The 26,519-nt window shown below is 39.2% G+C and overlaps 1 protein-coding gene across 3 annotated transcripts in view; it reads right to left on the bottom strand.

Moving 5' to 3' along the window:
• Positions 1-21,880, bottom strand: part of ehd2b (EH-domain containing 2b) — a 22,062-nt gene extending 182 nt beyond the window's left edge. The window contains exons 1-7 of one of the 3 annotated variants that reach the window (XM_061877926.1): positions 21,720-21,880; positions 20,991-21,265; positions 20,741-20,917; positions 20,321-20,436; positions 14,998-15,410; positions 14,758-14,922; positions 1-2,046 (exon numbers count right to left, since the gene is read on the bottom strand). The exon at positions 1-2,046 is cut by the window's left edge and continues 182 nt beyond it. In XM_061877926.1, the coding sequence (XP_061733910.1) occupies positions 1,498-2,046; positions 14,758-14,922; positions 14,998-15,410; positions 20,321-20,436; positions 20,741-20,917; positions 20,991-21,211 (1,641 nt within the window). In that variant the 5' untranslated portion in view covers positions 21,212-21,265; positions 21,720-21,880 and the 3' untranslated portion in view covers positions 1-1,497. Of the gene's footprint in view, positions 2,047-14,757; positions 15,411-20,320; positions 20,437-20,740; positions 20,918-20,990; positions 21,266-21,719 lie in introns of all 3 variants that reach the window. The other 2 variants (XM_061877927.1, XM_061877924.1) reach the window with 2 other exon arrangements.
• Between the last annotated feature and the right edge of the window lie 4,639 nt (positions 21,881-26,519).

The raw sequence follows: 26,519 nt of genomic DNA, 5'->3' as shown, positions 1-26,519 counted from the left end.
GACTATGGCTTTCATACACAGCTTTGATATGATAAATAACGGCAGACAGGGAGTGTATAGGCTGGCTGGACACTTCATTAGGTACACCATCTAGTCATTACTACATTCTTTGATGTCGTCAGTGAACCAGGAAGTAGTCTGCTACGACACAAACGTTATATTTGGGAATTTGAAGCAGGAAGTAGTCTGCTACGACACAAACGTTATATTTAGGAACTTGAACCCGGAAGTAGTCTGCACTACACAAACGTTACATCTGGGAACTTGATCCAGGAAGTAGTCCGCTACGACACAAATATTACATCTGAGAATTTGAACCAAGAAGTAGTCTGCATTACACAAACGATTTATCTGTGAACATGAACCAGGAAGTAGTCGGCTGCAACACAAATGTTGCACTTGGGAACTTGAACCAGGAAGTAGTCTGCTACGACTGAAACACTACATTTGGGAACTTGAAGCAGGAAGTAGTCTGCTACGACGCAAACTTTAAATTTGGGGATTTGAAGCGGGAAGTAGTCTGCTACGACACACAAGTTACATTTGGGAACTTGAACCAGGAAGTAGTCTGCATGACACAAACGACATATCTGGGACCATGAACCAGGACGTAGTCTGCTACGACACAAATTTTACATTTGGGAACTTGAACCAGGAAGTAGTCTGCTACGACACAAACGCTACATTTGGGAACTTGAAGCAGGATGTAGTCTGCTACGACACAAAATTTAAATTTGGGAATTTGAAGCAGGAAGTAGTCTGCTATGACACAAACGTTACATTTGGGAACTTGAACCAGGAAGTAGTCTGCTATGACACAAACGCTACATTTGGGAACATGAAGCAGGAAGTAGTCTGCTACTACACAAACGTTACATTTGGGAACATGAAGCAGAAAGAAGTCTGCTACGACAAAAGCGATACAACTGGGAACATGAAGCAGAAAGTAGTCTGCTACGACAAAAGCGATACAACTGGGAACATGAAGCAGAAAGTAGTCTGCTACGACAAAAGTGATACAACTGGGAACTTGAACCAGAAAGTAGTCTGCTACGATGCAAACTTTATATTTTGGGATTCGAAGCAGGAAGTAGTCTGCTACGACACAAACGTTACATTTGGGAACATGAAGCAGGAAGTAGTCTGCTACGACACAAACGTTACATTTGGGATCATGAAGCAGGAAGTAGTCTGCTACGACAAAAGCGATACAACTGGGAACATTTCCAGACAAAGAACGGGTGGTTCAGATGAACCTTTAAAGAGAAGTTGTCGTTGAAGACAACCTGAGTTGTGTGTTCATTCCCAAACAAAAGTAGTGGTGTGCCTAATGTAGTGTCCAGAGGGAAAAGCTGAAGCGGGCAGACCCCATGTGACTTAAGACTTTGGTCCGGGACGCTCCAAGGTGCTAACCTCATGACTGCCGCCGAGGACCTCCTCCGACTATTTGGTGCGTGGAGCAAACAGGAAAGGGTGGAAGTGGGACGAGGCGGCGGTTCACGCGTCCGAGCCCGCCTGCCTGCGCTTGGAGGGCGGGACCAGGCGGCTGGGCAGCTCGGGGGGGAGACCGTGACCCTCCAGCTTGACCTCGATCAGGTGACTGGCCAAGGCAAACTCATCCTCGTCCAGCATGCCGTCTCGGTCCACGTCGGACAGCTTCCAGATGCGACCCAGCACGGAGTTGGGCAGGCGGGAGCTGACCATCCAGTCCTTGGCCTTGGTGCCGCTCAGCTTGCCCTCGTTGGGCGCCAGGTTGTAGAAGATCTCGTCATACTTGGGCTTGTCCTTGGTCACCACCCACATCTCCTCCTCCTCGCAGCCCTCGCCATCCTCCTCGCCAAAGTGTTCGCCCTCGCCGAAGGGGCCGCAACGCGTGCCCAGGAAGGCCCCGCCCTGTACACCGGGCTGATCGCCCGCCTCCAGCTCCTCCTGGCGCAGGAGGGGCATCAGCTTGGCGATGTCCACCGACAGCAGCTCGTCCAAAGCTGCCATCAGGTTGGGCTTGAGGGTTTTGAACTTGGTGAAGTCGTGCACCATCAGTTGTTCCTGAACATCAACAGGAAATGCACCTTTCAACCATCCATCCATCCAACAATATACCTCCTACCTTTCAACCATCCATCCATCCAACAATATACCTCCTACCTTTCAACCATCCATCCATCCAACAATATACCTCCTACCTTTCAACCATCCATCCATCCAACAATATACCTTGTACCTTTCAACCATCCATCCATCCAACAATATACCTCCTACCTTTCAACCATCCATCCATCCAACAATATACCTTGTACCTTTCAACCATCCATCCATCCAACAATATACCTCCTACCTTTCAACCATCCATCCATCCAACAATATACCTCCTACCTTTCAACCATCCATCCATCCATCCAACAATATACCTTGTACCTTTCAACCATCCATCCATCAATATACCCCATACCTTTCAAGCCTCCATCATCCAACAATATACCTCCTACCTTTCAACCATCCATCCATGCAACAATATACCTCCTACCTTTCAACCATCCATCCATCCAACAATATACGTTGTACCTTTCAACCATCCATCCATGCAACAATATACCTCCTACCTTTCAACCATCCATCCATCCAACAATATACGTTGTACCTTTCAACCATCCATCCATCAATATACCCCATACATTTCAACCATCCATCATCCAACAATATACCTTCTACCTTTCAACCATCCATCCATGCAACAATATACCTCCTACCTTTCAACCATCCATTCTTCAATATACCCCATACCTTTCAACCATCCATCATCCAACAATATACCTTCTACCTTTCAACCATCCATCCATGCAACAATATACCTCCTACCTTTCAACCATCCATCCATGCAACAATATACCTCCTACCTTTCAACCATCCATCCATGCAACAATATACCTCCTACCTTTCAACCATCCATCCAACAATATACCTCCTACCTTTCAACCATCCAGCCATCCAACAATATACCTCCTACCTTTCAACCATCCATCCATGCAACAATATACCTCCTACCTTTCAACCATCCATCCAACAATATACCTTGTACCTTTCAACCATCCAGCCATCCAACAATATACTTCCTACCTTTCAACCATCCAGCCATCCAACAATATACTTCCTACCTTTCAACCATCCATCCAAGCAACAATATACCTCCTACTTTTCAACCATCCATCCATCCAACAATATACCTCCTACCTTTCAACCATCCATCCATCCAACGATATACCTTGTACATTTCAACCATCCATCCATCCAACGATATACCTTGTACATTTCAACCATCCATCCATGCAACAATGTACCTCCTACCTTTCAACCATCCATCCATGCAACAATATACCTCCTACCTTTCAACCATCCATCCATCCAACAATATATCTCCTACCTTTCAACCATCCATCCATCCAACAATATACCTCCTACCTTTCAACCATCCATCCAACTATACCTCCTACCTTTCAACCATCCATCCATCCAACAATATACTTCGTACCTTTCAACCATCCATCCATCCAACAATATACTTCGTACCTTTCAACCATCCATCCATCCAACAATATACTTCGTACCTTTCAACCATCCATCCATCCAACAATATAGCTCCTACCTTTCAACCATCCATCCAACTATACCTCCTACCTTTCAACCATCCATCCATCCAACAATATATTTTGTACCTTTCAACCATCCATCCATCCAACAATATACTTCGTACCTTTCAACCATCCATCCATCCAACAATATAGCTCCTACCTTTCAACCATCCATCCAACTATACCTCCTACCTTTCAACCATCCATCCATCCATCCATCCATCCAACAATATACTTTGTACCTTTCAACCATCCATCCATCCAACAATATACTTCGTACCTTTCAACCATCCATCCATCCAACAATATACCTCCTACCTTTCAACCATCCGTCCATGCAACAATATACCTCCTACCTTTCAACCATCCATCCATCCAACAATATACCTCCTACCTTTCAACCATCCAACAATATACCTCCTACCTTTCAACCATCCATCCATCCAACAATATACCTTGTACCTTTCAACCATCCATCCAACAATATACCTCCTACCTTTCAACCATCCATCCATGCAACAATATACCTCCTACCTTTCAACCATCCATCCATGCAACAATATACCTCCTACCTTTCAACCATCCATCCATCCAACAATATACCTTCTACCTTTCAACCATCCATCCATGCAACAATATACCTCCTACCTTTCAACCATCCATCCATGCAACAATATACCTCCTACCTTTCAACCATCCATCCATGCAACAATATACCTCCTACCTTTCAACCATCCATCCAACAATATACCTCCTACCTTTCAACCATCCAGCCATCCAACAATATACCTCCTACCTTTCAACCATCCATCCATGCAACAATATACCTCCTACCTTTCAACCATCCATCCAACAATATACCTTGTACCTTTCAACCATCCAGCCATCCAACAATATACTTCCTACCTTTCAACCATCCATCCAAGCAACAATATACCTCCTACTTTTCAACCATCCATCCATCCAACAATATACCTCCTACCTTTCAACCATCCATCCATCCAACGATATACCTTGTACATTTCAACCATCCATCCATGCAACAATATACCTCCTACCTTTCAACCATCCATCCATGCAACAATATACCTCCTACCTTTCAACCATCCATCCATCCAACAATATATCTCCTACCTTTCAACCATCCATCCATCCAACAATATACCTCCTACCTTTCAACCATCCATCCAACTATACCTCCTACCTTTCAACCATCCATCCATCCAACAATATACTTCGTACCTTTCAACCATCCATCCATCCAACAATATACTTCGTACCTTTCAACCATCCATCCATCCAACAATATACTTCGTACCTTTCAACCATCCATCCATCCAACAATATAGCTCCTACCTTTCAACCATCCATCCAACTATACCTCCTACCTTTCAACCATCCATCCATCCATCCATCCAACAATATATTTTGTACCTTTCAACCATCCATCCATCCAACAATATACTTCGTACCTTTCAACCATCCATCCATCCAACAATATAGCTCCTACCTTTCAACCATCCATCCAACTATACCTCCTACCTTTCAACCATCCATCCATCCATCCATCCATCCAACAATATACTTTGTACCTTTCAACCATTCATCCATCCAACAATATACTTCGTACCTTTCAACCATCCATCCATCCAACAATATACCTCCTACTTTTCAACCATCCGTCCATGCAACAATATACCTCCTGCCTTTCAACCATCCATCCATCCAACAATATACCTCCTACCTTTCAACCATCCAACAATATACCTCCTACCTTTCAACCATCCATCCATCCAACAATATACCTTGTACCTTTCAACCATCCATCCAACAATATACCTCCTACCTTTCAACCATCCATCCATGCAACAATATACCTCCTACCTTTCAACCATCCATCCATGCAACAATATACCTCCTACCTTTCAACCATCCATCCATCCGTCCATCCATCCAACAATATACCTTCTACCTTTCAACCATCCATCCATGCAACAATATACCTCCTACCTTTCAACCATCCATCCATGCAACAATATACCTCCTACCTTTCAACCATCCATCCATGCAACAATATACCTCCTACCTTTCAACCATCCATCCAACAATATACCTCCTACCTTTCAACCATCCAGCCATCCAACAATATACCTCCTACCTTTCAACCATCCATCCATGCAACAATATACCTCCTACCTTTCAACCATCCATCCAACAATATACCTTGTACCTTTCAACCATCCAGCCATCCAACAATATACTTCCTACCTTTCAACCATCCATCCAAGCAACAATATACCTCCTACTTTTCAACCATCCATCCATCCAACAATATACCTCCTACCTTTCAACCATCCATCCATCCAACGATATACCTTGTACATTTCAACCATCCATCCATGCAACAATATACCTCCTACCTTTCAACCATCCATCCATGCAACAATATACCTCCTACCTTTCAACCATCCATCCATCCAACAATATATCTCCTACCTTTCAACCATCCATCCATCCAACAATATACCTCCTACCTTTCAACCATCCATCCAACTATACCTCCTACCTTTCAACCATCCATCCATCCAACAATATACTTCGTACCTTTCAACCATCCATCCATCCAACAATATACTTCGTACCTTTCAACCATCCATCCATCCAACAATATAGCTCCTACCTTTCAACCATCCATCCAACTATACCTCCTACCTTTCAACCATCCATCCATCCATCCATCCAACAATATATTTTGTACCTTTCAACCATCCATCCATCCAACAATATACTTCGTACCTTTCAACCATCCATCCATCCAACAATATAGCTCCTACCTTTCAACCATCCATCCAACTATACCTCCTACCTTTCAACCATCCATCCATCCATCCATCCAACAATATACTTTGTACCTTTCAACCATCCATCCATCCAACAATATACTTCGTACCTTTCAACCATCCATCCATCCAACAATATACCTCCTACCTTTCAACCATCCGTCCATGCAACAATATACCTCCTACCTTTCAACCATCCATCCATCCAACAATATACCTCCTACCTTTCAACCATCCAACAATATACCTCCTACCTTTCAACCATCCATCCATCCAACAATATACCTTGTACCTTTCAACCATCCATCCAACAATATACCTCATACCTTTCAACCATCCATCCATGCAACAATATACCTCCTACCTTTCAACCATCCATCCATGCAACAATATACCTCCTACCTTTCAACCATCCATCCATCCAACAATATACCTCCTACCTTTCAACCATCCATCCATCCAACAATATAGCTTGTACATTTCAACCATCCTTGCAACAATAAACCTCGTACCTTTCAACCATCCATCCAACAATATACCTTGTACCTTTCATCAGTTGTTCTTGCTCAACAACAGGAAATATACCTTTCATCCATCCAACAATATACCTCGTACCTTTCATCCATCCATCCAACAATATACCTCGTACCTTTCAACCATCCATCCATTCAACGATATACCTTGTACCTTTCAACCATCCATCCATCCAGCAATATACCTTGTACCTATGATCAGTTGTACCTGATCAACAACAGGAAATATACCTTTCATCTGTCAATCCAAAGATATACCTCATACCTCTCAACCATCCATCCAACAATATACCTTGTACCTTTCAACCATCCATCCATCCAACAATATACCTTGTACCTATCATCAGTGGTTCCTGACCAACAACAGGAAATATACCTTTCATCCATCCATCCAACAATATACCTTGTACCATTCAACCATCCATCCATCCAACAATATACCTTGTAGCTTTCAACCATCCATCCATCCATCCAACAATATACCTTGTACCTATCATCAGTGGTTCCTGACTAACAACAGGAAATATACCTTTCATCCATCCATCCAACACTATACCTTGTACCTTTCAACCATCCATCCATCCAACAATATACCTTGTACCTTTCCACCATCTATACGTTTAACAATATACCTTGTACCTTTCAACCATCCATCCAGCCAACAATATACCTTGTACCTATCATCAGTGGTTCCTGACCAACAACAGGAAATATACCTTTCATCCATCAATCCAACAATATACCTTGTAGCTTTCAATCATCCATCCAACAATACACCTTGTATCTATGATCAGTTGTACCTGATCAACAACAGGAAATATACCTTTCATCCATCCATCCAACAATATAGCTTGTACCTTTCAACCATCCATCCATCAATCCAACAATATACATTGTACCTTTCATCCATCCATTCATCTGGCCAACAATATACCTTGTAGCTTTCAACCATCCATCCAACAATATGCCTTGTACCTATAATCAGTGGTTCCTGACCAACAACAGGAAATATACCTTTCATCCATCCATCCATCCATCCATCCATCCATCCAACAATATACCTTGTACCTTTCAACCATCCATCCATTCAACAATATACCTTGTACCTATCATCAGTGGTTCCTGACCAACAACAGGAAATATACATTTCATCCATCCATCCAACAATATACCTTGTACTTATGATCAGTTGTACCTGATCAACAACAGGAAATATACCTTTCATCCATCCATCCATCCAACAATATACCTTGTAGCTTTCAACCATCCATCCATCCAACAAAATGCCTTGTACCTATCATCAGTGGTTCCTGACCAACAACAGGAAATATACATTTCATACATCAATCCAACAATATACCTTGTACCTTTCAACCATCCATCCATCCAACAATATACCTTGTAGCTTTCAACCATCGATCCATCCATCCAACAATATACCTTGTACCTATCATCAGTGGTTCCTGACCAACAACAGGAAATATACCTTTCATCCATCCATCCAACAATATACCTTGTACCTTTCAACCATCCATCCATCCAACAATATACTTCGTACCTTTCAACCATCCATCCATCCAACAATATAGCTCCTACCTTTCAACCATCCATCCAACTATACCTCCTACCTTTCAACCATCCATCCATCCATCCATCCAACAATATATTTTGTACCTTTCAACCATCCATCCATCCAACAATATACTTCGTACCTTTCAACCATCCATCCATCCAACAATATAGCTCCTACCTTTCAACCATCCATCCAACTATACCTCCTACCTTTCAACCATCCATCCATCCATCCATCCATCCAACAATATACTTTGTACCTTTCAACCATCCATCCATCCAACAATATACTTCGTACCTTTCAACCATCCATCCATCCAACAATATACCTCCTACTTTTCAACCATCCGTCCATGCAACAATATACCTCCTGCCTTTCAACCATCCATCCATCCAACAATATACCTCCTACCTTTCAACCATCCAACAATATACCTCCTACCTTTCAACCATCCATCCATCCAACAATATACCTTGTACCTTTCAACCATCCATCCAACAATATACCTCCTACCTTTCAACCATCCATCCATGCAACAATATACCTCCTACCTTTCAACCATCCATCCATGCAACAATATACCTCCTACCTTTCAACCATCCATCCATCCGTCCATCCATCCAACAATATACCTTCTACCTTTCAACCATCCATCCATGCAACAATATACCTCCTACCTTTCAACCATCCATCCATGCAACAATATACCTCCTACCTTTCAACCATCCATCCATGCAACAATATACCTCCTACCTTTCAACCATCCATCCAACAATATACCTCCTACCTTTCAACCATCCAGCCATCCAACAATATACCTCCTACCTTTCAACCATCCATCCATGCAACAATATACCTCCTACCTTTCAACCATCCATCCAACAATATACCTTGTACCTTTCAACCATCCAGCCATCCAACAATATACTTCCTACCTTTCAACCATCCATCCAAGCAACAATATACCTCCTACTTTTCAACCATCCATCCATCCAACAATATACCTCCTACCTTTCAACCATCCATCCATCCAACGATATACCTTGTACATTTCAACCATCCATCCATGCAACAATATACCTCCTACCTTTCAACCATCCATCCATGCAACAATATACCTCCTACCTTTCAACCATCCATCCATCCAACAATATATCTCCTACCTTTCAACCATCCATCCATCCAACAATATACCTCCTACCTTTCAACCATCCATCCAACTATACCTCCTACCTTTCAACCATCCATCCATCCAACAATATACTTCGTACCTTTCAACCATCCATCCATCCAACAATATACTTCGTACCTTTCAACCATCCATCCATCCAACAATATAGCTCCTACCTTTCAACCATCCATCCAACTATACCTCCTACCTTTCAACCATCCATCCATCCATCCATCCAACAATATATTTTGTACCTTTCAACCATCCATCCATCCAACAATATACTTCGTACCTTTCAACCATCCATCCATCCAACAATATAGCTCCTACCTTTCAACCATCCATCCAACTATACCTCCTACCTTTCAACCATCCATCCATCCATCCATCCAACAATATACTTTGTACCTTTCAACCATCCATCCATCCAACAATATACTTCGTACCTTTCAACCATCCAACAATATACCTCCTACCTTTCAACCATCCATCCATCCAACAATATACCTTGTACCTTTCAACCATCCATCCAACAATATACCTCCTACCTTTCAACCATCCATCCATGCAACAATATACCTCCTACCTTTCAACCATCCATCCATGCAACAATATACCTCCTACCTTTCAACCATCCATCCATCCAACAATATACCTCCTACCTTTCAACCATCCATCCATCCAACAATATAGCTTGTACATTTCAACCATCCTTGCAACAATAAACCTCGTACCTTTCAACCATCCATCCAACAATATACCTTGTACCTTTCATCAGTTGTTCTTGCTCAACAACAGGAAATATACCTTTCATCCATCCAACAATATACCTCGTACCTTTCATCCATCCATCCAACAATATACCTCGTACCTTTCAACCATCCATCCATTCAACGATATACCTTGTACCTTTCAACCATCCATCCATCCAGCAATATACCTTGTACCTATGATCAGTTGTACCTGATCAACAACAGGAAATATACCTTTCATCTGTCAATCCAAAGATATACCTCATACCTCTCAACCATCCATCCAACAATATACCTTGTACCTTTCAACCATCCATCCATCCAACAATATACCTTGTACCTATCATCAGTGGTTCCTGACCAACAACAGGAAATATACCTTTCATCCATCCATCCAACAATATACCTTGTACCATTCAACCATCCATCCATCCAACAATATACCTTGTAGCTTTCAACCATCCATCCATCCATCCAACAATATACCTTGTACCTATCATCAGTGGTTCCTGACTAACAACAGGAAATATACCTTTCATCCATCCATCCAACACTATACCTTGTACCTTTCAACCATCCATCCATCCAACAATATACCTTGTACCTTTCCACCATCTATACGTTTAACAATATACCTTGTACCTTTCAACCATCCATCCAGCCAACAATATACCTTGTACCTATCATCAGTGGTTCCTGACCAACAACAGGAAATATACCTTTCATCCATCAATCCAACAATATACCTTGTAGCTTTCAATCATCCATCCAACAATACACCTTGTATCTATGATCAGTTGTACCTGATCAACAACAGGAAATATACCTTTCATCCATCCATCCAACAATATAGCTTGTACCTTTCAACCATCCATCCATCAATCCAACAATATACATTGTACCTTTCATCCATCCATTCATCTGGCCAACAATATACCTTGTAGCTTTCAACCATCCATCCAACAATATGCCTTGTACCTATAATCAGTGGTTCCTGACCAACAACAGGAAATATACCTTTCATCCATCCATCCATCCATCCATCCATCCATCCATCCAACAATATACCTTGTACCTTTCAACCATCCATCCATTCAACAATATACCTTGTACCTATCATCAGTGGTTCCTGACCAACAACAGGAAATATACATTTCATCCATCCATCCAACAATATACCTTGTACTTATGATCAGTTGTACCTGATCAACAACAGGAAATATACCTTTCATCCATCCATCCATCCAACAATATACCTTGTAGCTTTCAACCATCCATCCATCCAACAAAATGCCTTGTACCTATCATCAGTGGTTCCTGACCAACAACAGGAAATATACATTTCATACATCAATCCAACAATATACCTTGTACCTTTCAACCATCCATCCATCCAACAATATACCTTGTAGCTTTCAACCATCGATCCATCCATCCAACAATATACCTTGTACCTATCATCAGTGGTTCCTGACCAACAACAGGAAATATACCTTTCATCCATCCATCCAACAATATACCTTGTACCTTTCAACCATCCATCCATCCAACAATATACCTTGTACCTATATTCAGTTGTTCCTGATCAACAAAAGGAAAAATACATTTCATCTATCAATCCAAAGATATACCTCATACCTCTCAACCATCCATCCAACAATATACCTTGTACCTTTCAACCATCCATCCATCCAACAATATAACTTGTATCTATATTCAGTTGTTCCTGATCAACAACAGGAAAAATACCTTTCATCCATCCATCCAACAATATACCTTGTACCTTTCAACCATCCATCCAACAATATATCTTGTACCGTTCAACCATCCATCCATCCATCCAACAATATACTTTGTACCTATAGTCAGTTGTTCCTGATCAACAACAGGAAAAATACCTTTCATCTATCAATCCAAAGATATACCTCATACCTCTCAACCATCCATCCAACAATAGACCTTGTACCTTTCAACCATCCATCCATCCAACAATATACCTCCTACCTTTCAACCATCCATCCATCCAACAATATACCTTGTACCTATGATCAGTTGTTCCTCACCAACAACAGGAAATATACCTTTCAACCATCCATCCAACAATATACCTTGTAGCTTTCAACCATCCATCATCCAACAAAATGCTTTGTACCTATCATCAGTGGTTCCTGACCAACAACAGGAAATATACCTTTCATCCATCCATCCAAGAATATACCTTGTAGCTTTCAACCATCCATCCAACAATATACCTTGTACCTATCATCAGTGGTTCCTGACCAACAACAGGAAATATACCTTTCATCCATCCATCCAACAATATACCTTGTACCTTTCAACCATCCATCCAACAATATACCTCCTACCTTTCAACCATCCATCCAACAATATACCTTGTACCTATCATCAGTAGTTCCTGATCAACAACAGGAAATATACCTTTCATCCATCAATCCAAAGATATACCTCGTACCATTCAACCATCCATCCATCCATCCAACAATATACCTTGTACCTTTTAAGCATCCATCCATCCAACAATATACCTTGTACCTTTCAAGCATCCATCCATCCAACAATATACCTTGTACCTTTCATCCATCCATCCATCCAACAATATACCTTGTACTTTTCAACCATCCACCCATCCAACAATATACCTTGTACCTATCATCAGTTGTTCCTGATCAACAACAGGAAATATACCTTTCATCCATCCATCCAACAATATACCTTGTACCTTTCAACCATCCATCCATCCAACAATATGCCTTGTACCTATGATCAGTTGTTCCTGACCAACAACAGGAAATATACCTTTCATCCATCCATCCATCCAACAATATACCTTGTACTTTTCAACCATCCACCCATCCAACAATATACCTTGTACCTATCATCAGTTGTTCCTGATCAACAACAGGAAATATACCTTTCATCCATCCATCCAACAATATACCTTGTACCTTTCAACCATCCATCCATCCAACAATATACCTTGTACCTATGATCAGTTGTTCCTGACCAACAACAGGAAATATACCTTTCATCCATCCATCCAACAATATACCTTGTACCTTTCAACCATCCATCCATCCCACAATATACCCCGTACCTTTAAACCATCCAGCCAACAGTATGCCTTGTACCTTTCCACCATCCATCCATCCAACAATATACCTTCTACCTTTCAACCATCCAACAATATACCTTGTACCTATCATCAGTTGTTCCTGATCAAAAACAGGAAATATACCTTTTATCCATCCATCCAACAATATACCTTTTACCTTTTAACCATTCATCCAACAATATACCTTGTACCTTTCAACCATCAATCCATCCAAAAATATACCCTGTACCTATCATCTATCCATCCAACAATATGCCTTGTATCTATCATCTGTCTATCCATCCAACAATATACCTTGTACCTATCATCCATCCATCCAACATTATACCTTGTACCTACCGACCATCCATCAATCCAACAATGTACCTTTTATTTATCATCCATCCAACACTATGCCTTATATCTATCGTCTGTCCATCCATCCAACAATATACATTGTACCTATTGTCCGTCCAACCTTCCTTCCAACAATTTACCATGTATCTATCGTCAATCCATCCATCCATACGTCCCACAATAATCTATGTTTCTATCGTCCATGCATCCATCCAACAACATAGCATGTATCTATCGTCAATCAATCTATCTATCCATCCACCCCACAATATACTATGTTTCTATCGTCCGTCCATCCATCCATCCAACAAAATATCTTGTATCTATCGTCCATCTGTGTGTCCATCTATACTTTTATCTGTTCATCCATCCAAAAATATACTGTTTCTATCATCCGTCCATCCATCCATCTATCATCCATCCATCCATCCAACAAAATACCTTGTATCTATCGTCCATCTGTCTGTCGATCTATGCTTTTATCTGTTCATCCATCCAAAAATATACCATTTACCAATCATCTGTCCATCCAATTATATCCATTTGTCTGTCTTATCCATCCATTGGTCGATCTGTTAATTTGTCCAACCATCTACCCATCCAGCCATTATTCCATCCATCAGTCTATCGCGCAGTCTGTCTTTCCATCTATGCTTTTATCCGTTCAACCATCCAACAATAGGCCATGTATCTATCTACTATGCATCCATCCACCTATCTGTCCCTCCATTATTTGTCCTTTCATCCATCCATCCATCCATCCATTCCTTTGTCCATCCATCCACGGTCCTACCTGCATCTTGGCGCAGTCGGGGAAGTCTCCAGCAGAGATGTTGTGCTGCAGTTGTATCTTGGAGAAGATGACGGGCAGCTGGTAGATGAGGTTCTTCTTCTTGTTGTCCTTCCGGAAGACGGAGGGCATCTCCTGCTTCAGGTAGCTGATGATGTGAGCGTGCACCTGAAGTGAGAGAGAGAAAGAATTCCTGGGTCTGCTTATCCGGACGTTCCTCCCACACAAAAAAACAAGACCCACCCGGACCAGGCGCGCTCTCTTCACCAGGTCGTTGAGCTTACGCAGAGCCGCGTTCCTGGGAAGGTTCTGGATGTCAGCGAAGAGATCCTCCTCCTCCAGCTCAAACAGCTTGCGGTTGTCCGACACCATCAGGGGCTCGGACCAGAAGGAGCCAATGTAGACCCTCAGGACCTCCGGGGTGCCGAAGACTTTCCCCAGGGACCACATGAGCGCGCCGTAGACTCTCATGAGCTGCTGGGTGCCCACCATGTCGGCCTTGTTGAGGACCACCCGCAGCTTGTCCTCGTTCCCCTTCAGCGCCCCGATGGCCTCCGCAAACTCGTCAGAGATCTCCAGCTTGTGGGCGTCAAAGAGCAGGATGATGCGGTCCACGCGCTCGGCGAACCAACGCAGCACGGCCGGGAAGTCGTAGCCTGGCGGGGGTCAAAGTATGGTAAGGTCAAAGTATAGTAATGTCAAAGAACAACAAGGTCAAAGTATGTTGTGGTCAAAGTATGGTATGGTCAAAGTGTGGTATGGTCAAGGTATGACAAGGACAAAGTATGGTAAGGTCAAAGAATGACAAGAACAAAGTATGACAAGGTCAAAGAGTGGTAAGGTCAAAGTATGAAAAGGTCGAAGAATGACAAGGACAAAGTATGAAAGTATGGTATGGTCAAAGTATGGTAAAATCAAAGTGTGGTAAGGTCAAAGAATGACAAGGACAAAGTATGACAAAGACAAAACTATGATAGGGACAAAGTATGACAAGGTCAAAGTACGACAAGTAGAAATTATGGCAAGGTAGAGGTATCGTGACGTCAAAATATGAAAAGGTCAAAGTATGGTATGGTCAAAGTATGACAAGGAAACGTATGACAAGAAAAAAGTATGACAAGGTCAAAGTAGGCTTCACGGTGGCAGAGGGGTTAGTGCGTCTGCCTCACAATACGAAGGTCATGCAGTCCTGGGTTCAAATCCAGGCTCGGGATCTTTCTGTGTGGAGTTTGCATGTTCTCCCTGTGACTGCGTGGGTTCCCTCCGGGTACTCCGGCTTCCTCCCACTTCCAAAGACATGCACCTGGGGATAGGTTGATTGGCAACACTAAATTGGCCCTAGTGTGTGAATGTGAGTGTGAATGTTGTCTGTGTATCTGTGTTGGCCCTGTGAGGAGGTGGCGACTTGTCCAGGGTGTACCCTGCCTTCCGCCCGATTGTAGCTGAGATAGGCGCCAGCGCCCCCCGTGACCCCGAAAGGGAATAAGCGGTAGGAAATGGATGGATGGAAGGTCAAAGTATGGTAAAGTCAAAGTATGACAAGGTCAAAGTCTGACAAGGTCAAAGTATGGTAAAGTCAAAGTATGGTATGGTCAAAGTATGGTAAAGTCAGAGTATGGTATGGTCAAAGTATGGTAAAGTCAAAGAGTGGTAAGGTCAAACTATGACAGGGACAAAGTACGGTAAAGTCAAAGTGTGTCAAGGTCAAAGAATGACAAGGTCAAAGTATGACAAGGTCAAAGTACAGTATGGTCAAAAGTATGGTAAAGTCAATGTGTGGTAAGGTCAAAGTATGACAAGGACAAAGAATGACAGGGACAAAGAATGACAGGATCAAAGTAAGACAGGGTCAAAATATGACAAGTTCAAAGTATGTCAAGGTCAAAGTATGACAAGGTCAAAGTACATCCAGGTCAAAGTATAGCAAGGTCAAAGTATGCCAAGAACAAAGTATGACTAGGTCAAAGTATGGTAAAGTCAAAGAGTGGTAAGGTCAAATTATGACAAGGTCAAAGTATGGTAAAATTAAAGTGTGGTAAGGTCAAATTATGACAAGGTCAAAGTATGGTAAAATTAAAGTGTGGTAAGGTCAAAGTATGTCAAGTTCAAATAATGGTAGGGTCAAAGTATGACAAGGCAACGTATGACAAGAACAAAGTATGACAAGGTCAAAGTATGGTACGGTCAAAGTATGACAAGGTCAAAGAATGACAAGGACAAAGTATGACAGGGGCCAAGTATGTCAAAGTCTGACAAGGTCAAAGTATGACAAGGACAAAGTATAATAAGGAAAAACTATGAAATGGTCAAGGTATGAGAAGGACAAAGAATGACAAGGTCAAAGTACAACAGGGACAAAATATGACAATGTCAAAGTTTGAAAAGGTTAAAGTATGACAGAGACAAAGTATAATAAGGAAAAAGTATGAAATGGTCAAAGTATGACAAGTTTAAAGTATGACAAGGTCAAACTATGACATGGACAAAGTATGACAAGGTCAAGGTATGACAGGGACAAAGTATGACAATGACAAAGTAAAATGTAGTAAGGTGTAGTCACATGTTGTAACAGGTAGTACTAGCATGCATTAACATGTAACATGAAGTAATGCGTAGTAACATTTAGCATTGTGTAGTAACATGTAGTAACGTGTCGTAATGTGTAGTATCATGTAGTACCTTGTAGTAACCTGTACTAACATGTAGTAGGAACAAGAAGTAAATTGTAGTAAGGTGTAGTCATGTGTAGCAACATGTAGTTGTAACATGCATTAACATGTAGTAACATGAAGTAATTCGTAGTAACATGCATTAACATGTAGTAACATGAAGTAATGCGTAGTAATATTTAGTATTGTGTAGTAACATGTAGTAGTAACATGCATTAACATGTGGTAACATGAAGTAATGCGTAGTAACATGCATTAACATGTAGTAACATGAAGTAATGTTTAGTAATATTTAGTATTGTGTAGTAACATGTAGTAGTAACATGCATTACCATGTAGTAACATGAAGTAATGCATTGTAACCTTTAGTATCATGTAGTAATGTGTTAACATGCAATAACTTGTAGAAACATTTAGTAACGTGAATTAACATATAGTATTAACATGTAGTTATGTGTAGTAACATGTAGTTGTAACATGTAGTACCATGTAATAGTAATGTGTAGCAACATTAAATAACATGTAGTAACATGTAGTAGTAATATGAAATAAGGTGTAGTAACACTAAGGAACTTAGTAATATGAAGTAACATTAAAAAATGTGTACTAATATGAAGTAACGTGTACTAATATGACGTAACGTGTAACAACATGAAATAAAGTGTAGTAACATGTAGTAATATAAAGTAACATGTAGTACTGTGTAGTAGTATGAAGTAACATGCCATACTGTGTAGTAATGTGTAGTAATATGAAGTAACATGTAGTAACATAAAGTAACATGAATAAATATGTAGTAACATTAAATAAATATACGGTAATGTGTAATTAAATGGAGTAGTGATGTGTTATATGAAGTAGCATTAAATAACATGTAGTAGTAATGCGTAGTAACATGTCGTAATGTGTAGTAACATAGAATAACATGCAGTAATGTGTAGTAACATCTAGTAATCTGTGTTACATTCTAGTAACCTGTGCTAACATGTAGTAGTAGTACTGTGTAGTCACCTGTAATAATGTGTAGTAACATGTAGTAGTAACATGAAATAACCGGAAGCAATGTGTAGTGACATGTAGTAGTAACATGAAGTAACATGTAGTAGTAACATGAAATAACCGGAAGCAATGTGTAGTGACATGTAGTAGTAACATGAAGTAACATGTAGTAATGAAATAACCCGTGCTAATGTGTAGTATCATGTAGTAACATGTCATAACATATTGTAACGTGTAGTAATTTGTAGTAACATGTGGTCATGTGTGGTAACACGTAGTAATGTGTAGTACCATGTAGTACCTTGTATTAACCTGTACCAACATGTAGTAGTAACATGAAGTAACATGTAGTAATGTGTACTCACATGTAGCAGTGTGTAATAACATGCATTACATGTAGTAACATGAAGTAATGCTTAGTAATATTCATTATCGTGTAGTAACAAGTAGCAATACGTAGTAACATGTAATAATATGTATTAACATAGTATTAACATGTAGTTATGTGTAGTAACGTGTAGTAATGTGTAGTACCTTGTAGTAACATGTACTGACATGCAGTAGTGACATGAAGTAACATGTAGTTAGGTGTAGTCACAAGTAAAAAAGATGTGTGGTAAAATGTAGTAATTTGTACTAACATGTAGTAGGGACAAGAAGTAACATGTAGTAAGGTGTAGTCACATGTAGTAATGTATTGTAACGTGTAGTAGTAACATGCATTACATGTAGTAATATAAGGTAATACGTAGCAACATTTAGTACCATGTAATAACATGTAGTAATGTGTAGTAACATGTATTAAAATGAAATAACTTGTTGTAACATTTAGTTATGTGTTGTAGCATGTAGTAACATGTATTGAAATGTAGTAACATTTAGTAATGTGTATTAATATATAGTATTAACATGTAGTTATGTGTAGTAACACGTAGTTAAGTGTAGTAACATGTAGTAGTAATGTGCAGTAGTAACGTAGTAAGATGTAATAATGTGATGTAATATGTAGTAGTTAAATGTAGTAGTAACATGTAGTAATGTGTACTAACTTATAGTATGTAGTAAAGGGTAGTAATAAGAGGTACTAACATATAGTAGTAAGATGTATTAGTAATGTTTAGTAGTAACATGTAGTAACGTGTAGTAGTAACATGCAGTAATGTGTTTTAGTAACATGTCATAGTAACATGTAGTAGTAACATGTAATAATGTGTCGTAGTAACATGTAGTAACATGTCGTAATGTGTAGTAGTAACAAGTTGTAACATGTAGTAACAAGTAGTAGTAACATATAGCAACATGTAGTAGTGACATGTGGTAACGTGTCGTAGTAACATGTAGTAATGTTTAGTGGTAACATAGTAACGTGTCATAGTAACATGTGGTAATGTGTAGTAGTAACATATAGTAACGTGTAGTAGTAACATGTCGTGACATGCAGTAACGTGTAATAGTAACATATAGTAACGTGTAGTAGTAACATGTGGTAACCTATTGTAGTAACATGTAGTAATGTTTAGTGGTAACATGTAGTAGCGTGTCATAGTAACATGTAGTAATGTGTAGTGGTAACATGTAGTAACATGTAGTGGTAACATATAGTAACGTGTAGTACTAACATGTAGTAGTAATGTGTAGTAGTAACGTGTAGTAGTAACGTTTAGTAGTAACATGTAGTAATGTGTAGTAGTAACATGTAGTAATGTGTAGTAACGTGTAGCAATGTGTTACTTGCAGCGTGAATGACAAAAGGAAGAAAAAGGTGAAAGTGTGTCAGGTGAAATCACGAGGATGTGATTTCCGCTGAGTGGTTTGTTGTTGTTTGTCTTGCAGCGAGCAGGCGGCCATGTTAGCGAGCGTCCACGATGGCAGGCGGCCATGTTGGCCGGCCCTCTCACCTTTGCGACCTTTCTCACCTCTGCTGACTCTCTGCTTGGCGCCCGACAAGATGCCGGGCGTGTCGATGATGCTGATGCTCTCCAGGACCTGGTTGGACATCTGGGCACACTGGAACCTGCCGGGTCACACGCAAACAAGCAGGCTCAGCCCTGGCCTCTGAGAGGGAACGCCCCCCCCCCCCCCCCCCCCCCCCCCCCCATTGTGTGGCGGCGCTCATTACTGCCACTTCCTGAGAGGAAAACCAGGGGCGGCGCCAGAGTCCAACAATGGCGGCTTAACGACGTGCGCCTTGCAACAACAAAAGCACTTCCCGTGGCGAGTCCCCGGGCAGGAAGTGGAAGACAAACACTCCTGCCGAGGGAGTCCCTTTGACGCAAGAGCTGGGGAAAAAACTGCTCAGGTGGGGTGGAGGTACGCACCTGTTGAGGAAGGTGTTCCCGAAGGGGTTGAGCTTCCGGAAGGGCTTCTTGGGGTCCACGATAAGGGCGTTCCCGGGGATGACGCTCTCCACCTCGCCGTGCATGATGGCGGTGAAGCAGTCGGTGGTGGGCTCGGGTCCCACCCGGCTCCCAGGGATCTCCTGCTCCAGCAGATACCTGCAGGGGGGTGGGGGGGGAGTGACACACAGGTCGTGACAGGAGCTCCACCCCCTGGCGGCGGAGTTCTCACTTGATGAAGGTGGTTTTCCCGGTGGAGTACTGGCCCACCACCAGGACCATGGGCTTGTTATCGAAGTCGGCGTCCTCCATGCTCAGCGAGTGGAAGTCGTGGAAGCCGTAGTACTGCTCCAGGGGGAGGAGCTTCTTGCGGTACAAGGACTTGAGGCCCTCGGTGACGGTGCGGATCACCTCCGGCGCCTTCTTCACGTTCTTGCGCCCCCAGCGTGACATGATGCTCGTCCCCGTCTCAGCGCGTTCTGCCCTTCGGGACCGGAGTCGGGAGTTCTGGAAAACAAAAAAAGGGGAGAAGACATGCGAGGACACGATGAGAGCGCCGCCTCCTACTCAAAGGGGAGGGGGGGGCATGGCGCCTCCGGTGCAGATGTGGAATCTGGAGGGAGGTCCCGTGCTCCGCGGGAGGGCGGCCAGGCCTTGTCGGAGCACGCCTGGGAGGGAAAGGCCTGGAAAAGTTTCAAACTCAAGTCTGCCTGCCAGAAAAAACGCTTTAGTAGCGGGGTGTGAAGTGAGGACTGCATTCCTCACACACACACATTCAACACACACACACACACTTTCAACACACACACTTTCAACACGAAGGCGTCTCATTTTTGAGCCGTCCGGCGGAGAGGAAAAGTGCCTGAAGGAAAGTCACAAGACCCAAGATGGCTCGGCGTCCACATGAGAAGAAAGCTGAAGAAAGATGCGTCACATTCTCCTACAAAATAAAAGCCTTTACCTTCTCTCTGCGGTCTTGTGGACAAGATGAGGGCAAAAGAGGCAGCAGCTGATACTTGTCTACCTGCCTCCACCAATAGGAGGGCTCCGTCAGCTGGGGGGGTGTGGGGAGGGAGAGGGTGTGGTTCCTCCTTCCTCTGAGGGTGATGTGGTTCTCTTCTCCGCTGGCTGCAAACGCCACCGTCCACTGACTCCGCCTCCTCCTCACGAGGACCGCCCCCCCCCTCCTTGCAGGTTGCCTGGCGACGCAGCCCGCCGCACAAAATACTCCAAGCAGGGAGGATGAGCCAATGGCGGCAGGCGGGGGGGGGGGGGGGGGGGGGCGCCCAGCAGGCTGTCAATCAAATACTTCACTCAACCACGCCGTCGCATGAGATGTAAACACCACTTCCTGTTGACTTGCAGTGCTTCTTTTTACACTTGAATAAGGTGGTTAAGGACGGGGTTGAGTCGGAATATGAACATTATTATTCTTTTGACACTTCAACAGCAATTAACAAATTAAAATAGTGTTTTTAAGTCACAATATATGCATTGTTGATTTGTTTTTACACTTTAAAAGCAATTAAAAAGTTAAAAATAGTGTTTTCAAGTCAGAATTGTTGACTTCTTTTTACACTTAAACAGCCTTTAGCAAGTGAAGAAAACAGTTTTTAAATCCGGATATAAACATTGTTGACTTCTTTTTACAATTTAACAGCAATTTAAAAAATCAAAAATAGCGTTTTTAAGTCAGAATATAAACATTGTTGACTGCTTTTTACACTTTGACAGCAATTAACAAGTTAAAATAGTGTTTTTAGTTAGCATGTTAGCATTTCGCAAGTAAAGAAAACTGTTTTTTAATCAGAATATAAACATTGTTGACTTCTTTTTACACTTTACAGGAATTAACACGTTCAAAATTGTGTTTTTATGACAGAATATAAACATTGATGACTTTTCTTTACACTTGAACGGAAATTAACAAGATAAAAGTATTTTTTTAGGTAAGATACAAACATTGTTGACTTCTTTTTACACTTTAACAAGTTAAAAATAGTGTTTTAAAGTCAGAATATAAACATTGTTGACTTATTTTTACACGTTGACAGCAATTAACAAGTTAAAATAGTGTTTTTTAGTAAGCATGTAAACATTGTTGACTTCTTTTTACACTTTGACAGCAATTAACCCGTTAAAAATTGTGTTTTTATGACAGAATATAAACATTGTTGACTTATTTTTACACCTGAATGGAAATTAACAAGTTAAAAATGTTTTTTTTAAGTTAGGATACAAACATTGTTGACTTCTTTTTACACTTTAACAGCAATTAGCAAATTAAAATAGTGTTTTTAAGTCACAATATCAACATTGTTGATTTGTTTTTTACACTTTAACAGCAATAGAAAAGTTAAAAATAGTGTTTTTAAGTTGGAATATATAGATTGTTGACTTCTTTTTACACTTTAAAAGCAATTAAAAAGTTAAAAATAGTGTTTTCAAGTCAGAATTGTTGACTTCTTTTTACACTTAAACAGCATTAAGTAAACAGTTTTTAAATCAGAATATAAACATTGTTGACTTCTTTTTACACTTTAACAGTAATTAACAAATTTAAAAATAGTGTTTTTAAGTCAGAATATAAACATTGTTGACTTCTTTGTACACTTTAACAGCAATTAACAAGTTAAAATAGTGTTTTTTAGTCAGCATGTAAAAATTGACTTCTTTTTACACTTTAACAGCAATTAACACATTAAAAATGTTTTTATGACAGAATATAAACATTGTTGACTTCTTTTTACACTTTAACAGCAATTAACACATTAAAAATGATGTTTGTATGACAGAATATAAACATTGTTGACTTATTTTTACACTTCAACGGAAATTAACAAGTTAAAAATATTTTTTTAAAGTTACGATACAAATATTGTTGACTACTTTTTACACTTTAACAGCATTTAACAAGTTGAAAATAGTGTTTTTAAGTCAGAATATAAACATTGTTGACTTCTTTTTACACTTTAACAGTAATTATCAAATTTAAAAAGTGTTTTTAGTCAGAATATGAACATTGTTGACTTCTTTTTACACTTTAACAGCAATTAACAAGTTAAAAAATTTTGTTTTTAAGTTAAGAATGTAAAAACTGTCGATTTTTTTTACACTTTAACAGCATTTAACAAGTAAAAAATGTTTTTGAATCAGATAATAAACATTGTTTGACTTCTGTTTACACTTTAACAGCAATTAAGTTAAAAATAGTTTTTAGGTCAGCATATAAACATTGTTGACTTCTTTTTACTTTTTAACGGCATTTAACAAGTGTAAAAATATGTTTTTAAGTAAGAATATAAACATTGTTTACTTCTTTTTACACTTTAACAACAATTAACAAGTTAAAATAGTGTTTTTTAGTTAGCATGTAAAAATTGTTGACTTCTTTTTACACTTAAACAGCATTTAGCAAGTAAAGAAAACAGTTTTTAAATCAGAATATAAACATTGTTGACTTCTTTTTACACTTTAACAGGAATTAACAAGTTAAAAATTGTGTATTTATGACAGAATATAAACATTGTTGACTTATCTTTACACTTGAACGGAAATTGACAAGTTAAAAATATTTTTTCAAGATAGGATACAAACATTGTTGACTTCTTTTTACACTTTAACAGCATTTAACAAGTTAAAATAGTGTTTTCAAGTCAGAATATAAACATTGTTGACTTCTTTTTACACTTTAACAGCATTTAGCAAGTAAAGAAAACAGTTTTTAAATCAGAATATAAACTGTGTTGACTTCTTTTTACACTTTAACAGGAATTAACACGTTAAAAATTGTGTTTTTATGACGGAATATAAACATTATTAACTTATTTTTACACTTGAACGGAAATTAACAGGTTAAAAATATTTTTTTAAGTTGGGATACAAACATTGTTGACTTCTTTATACACTGACAGCATTTAACAAGTTAAAAATAGTGTTTTCAAGTCAGAACATAAAAATTGTTGACTTCTTTTTACACTTTAACAGTAATTAACACATTTAAAAATAGTGTTTTTAAGTCAGAATATAAACATTGTTGACTTCTTTTTACACTTTAACAGCCATTAACAAGTTAAAATAGTGTTTTTAGTTAGCATGTAAAAATTGTCGACTTCTTTTTACACTTAAACAGCATTTAGCAAGTAAAGAAATCAGTTTTTAAATCAGAATATAAACTTTGTTGAATTCTTTTTACACTTTAACAGGAATTAAAACGTTAAAAATGGTGTTTTTATGACAGAATATAAACATTATCGACTTATTTTTACACTTGAACGGAAATTAACAAGTTAAAAATATTTTTTTAAGTTTGGATACAAACATTGTTGACTTCTTTTTACACTTTAACAGCATTTAGCAAGTAAAGAAAACAGTTTTTAAATCAGAATATAAACATTGTTGACTTCTTTTTACACTTTAACAGCAATTAATACGTTAAAAATTGTGTTTTTATGACAGAACATAAACATTGTTGACTTCTTTATACACTGACAGCATTTAACAAATTAAAAATTGTGTTTTCAACTCAGAATATAAACATTGTTGACTTCTTTTTACACCTTAACAGAAATTAAAAAAATCATAGTGTTTTTAAGTCAGAATATAAACATTGTTGACTTCTTTTTACACTTTAACAGCAATTAACAAGTTAAAATTGTGTTTTTTAGTTAGCATGTAAAATTGTTGACTTCTTTTTACACTTAAACAGCATTTAGCAAGTAAAGAAAACAGTTTTTAAATCAGAATGTAAACATTGTTGACTTATTTTTACACTTGAATGGAAATCAACAAGTTAAAAATATTTTTTTAATGTTAGGATACAAACATTGTCGACTTTTTTTTTTACACTTTAACAGCATTTAACAAGTTAAAAATTGTGTTTTCAAGTCGGAATATAAACATTGTTGACATTTTTTTACACCTTAACAGCAATTAACAAATTACAAATAGTGTTTTTAAGTCAGCATATAAACATTGTTGACTGCTTTTTACAGTTTAACAGCAATTAACAAGTTAAAATTGTGTTTTTAAGTCAGAATATAAACATTGTTGACTTCTTCTTACAGTTTAACAGCAATTAACAAGTTAAAATTGTGTTTTTAAGTCAGAATATAAACATTGTTGACTTCTTCTTACAGTTTAACAGCAATTAACAAGTTAAAATTGTGTTTTTAAGTTAGCATGTAGGAATTGTTGACTTCTTTTTAAACTTAAACAGCATTAAACAAGTAAAGAAAACAGTTTTAAAATCTGAATATAAACATGACTACTTTTTACACTTTAACAGCAATTAACAAGTTAAAAAATTGTGTTTTTAAGTTAAGAATGTAAAAATTGTCGCCTTTTTTTACACTTTAACAGCAATTAACAAGTAAAAAATGTTTTTGAGTCAGAATATAAACATTGTTTGACTTCTGTTTACACTAACAGCAATTAAGTTAAAAATAGTTTTTAAGTCAGCATATAAACATTGTTGACTTCTTTTTACTTTTTAACGGCATTTAACAAGTGTAAAAATATGTTTTTAAGTAAGAATATAAACATTGTTTGACTTCTTTTTACACTTTAACAGCAATTAAGATAAAAAATAAGAGTTTTTAAGTCAGAATATCAAAATAGTTGACTTTTTTACACAATAATAACATTGACTTCTTTTTACACTTTAATGGCAATTAACAAGTTAAAAATAGTGTTTTCAAGTCAGAATGTAAACATTAATGACTTCTTTTTACACTTTAACAGCAATTGAAGAGTAAAAAAG

The sequence above is a fragment of the Nerophis ophidion genome, linkage group LG18, assembly GCF_033978795.1.
Source record: "Nerophis ophidion isolate RoL-2023_Sa linkage group LG18, RoL_Noph_v1.0, whole genome shotgun sequence".
Lineage (NCBI taxonomy): Eukaryota > Metazoa > Chordata > Actinopteri > Syngnathiformes > Syngnathidae > Nerophis > Nerophis ophidion.
The sequence above is the reverse complement of the archived record's forward strand: the minus strand, read 5'-3'. Positions and strand labels throughout refer to the sequence as shown.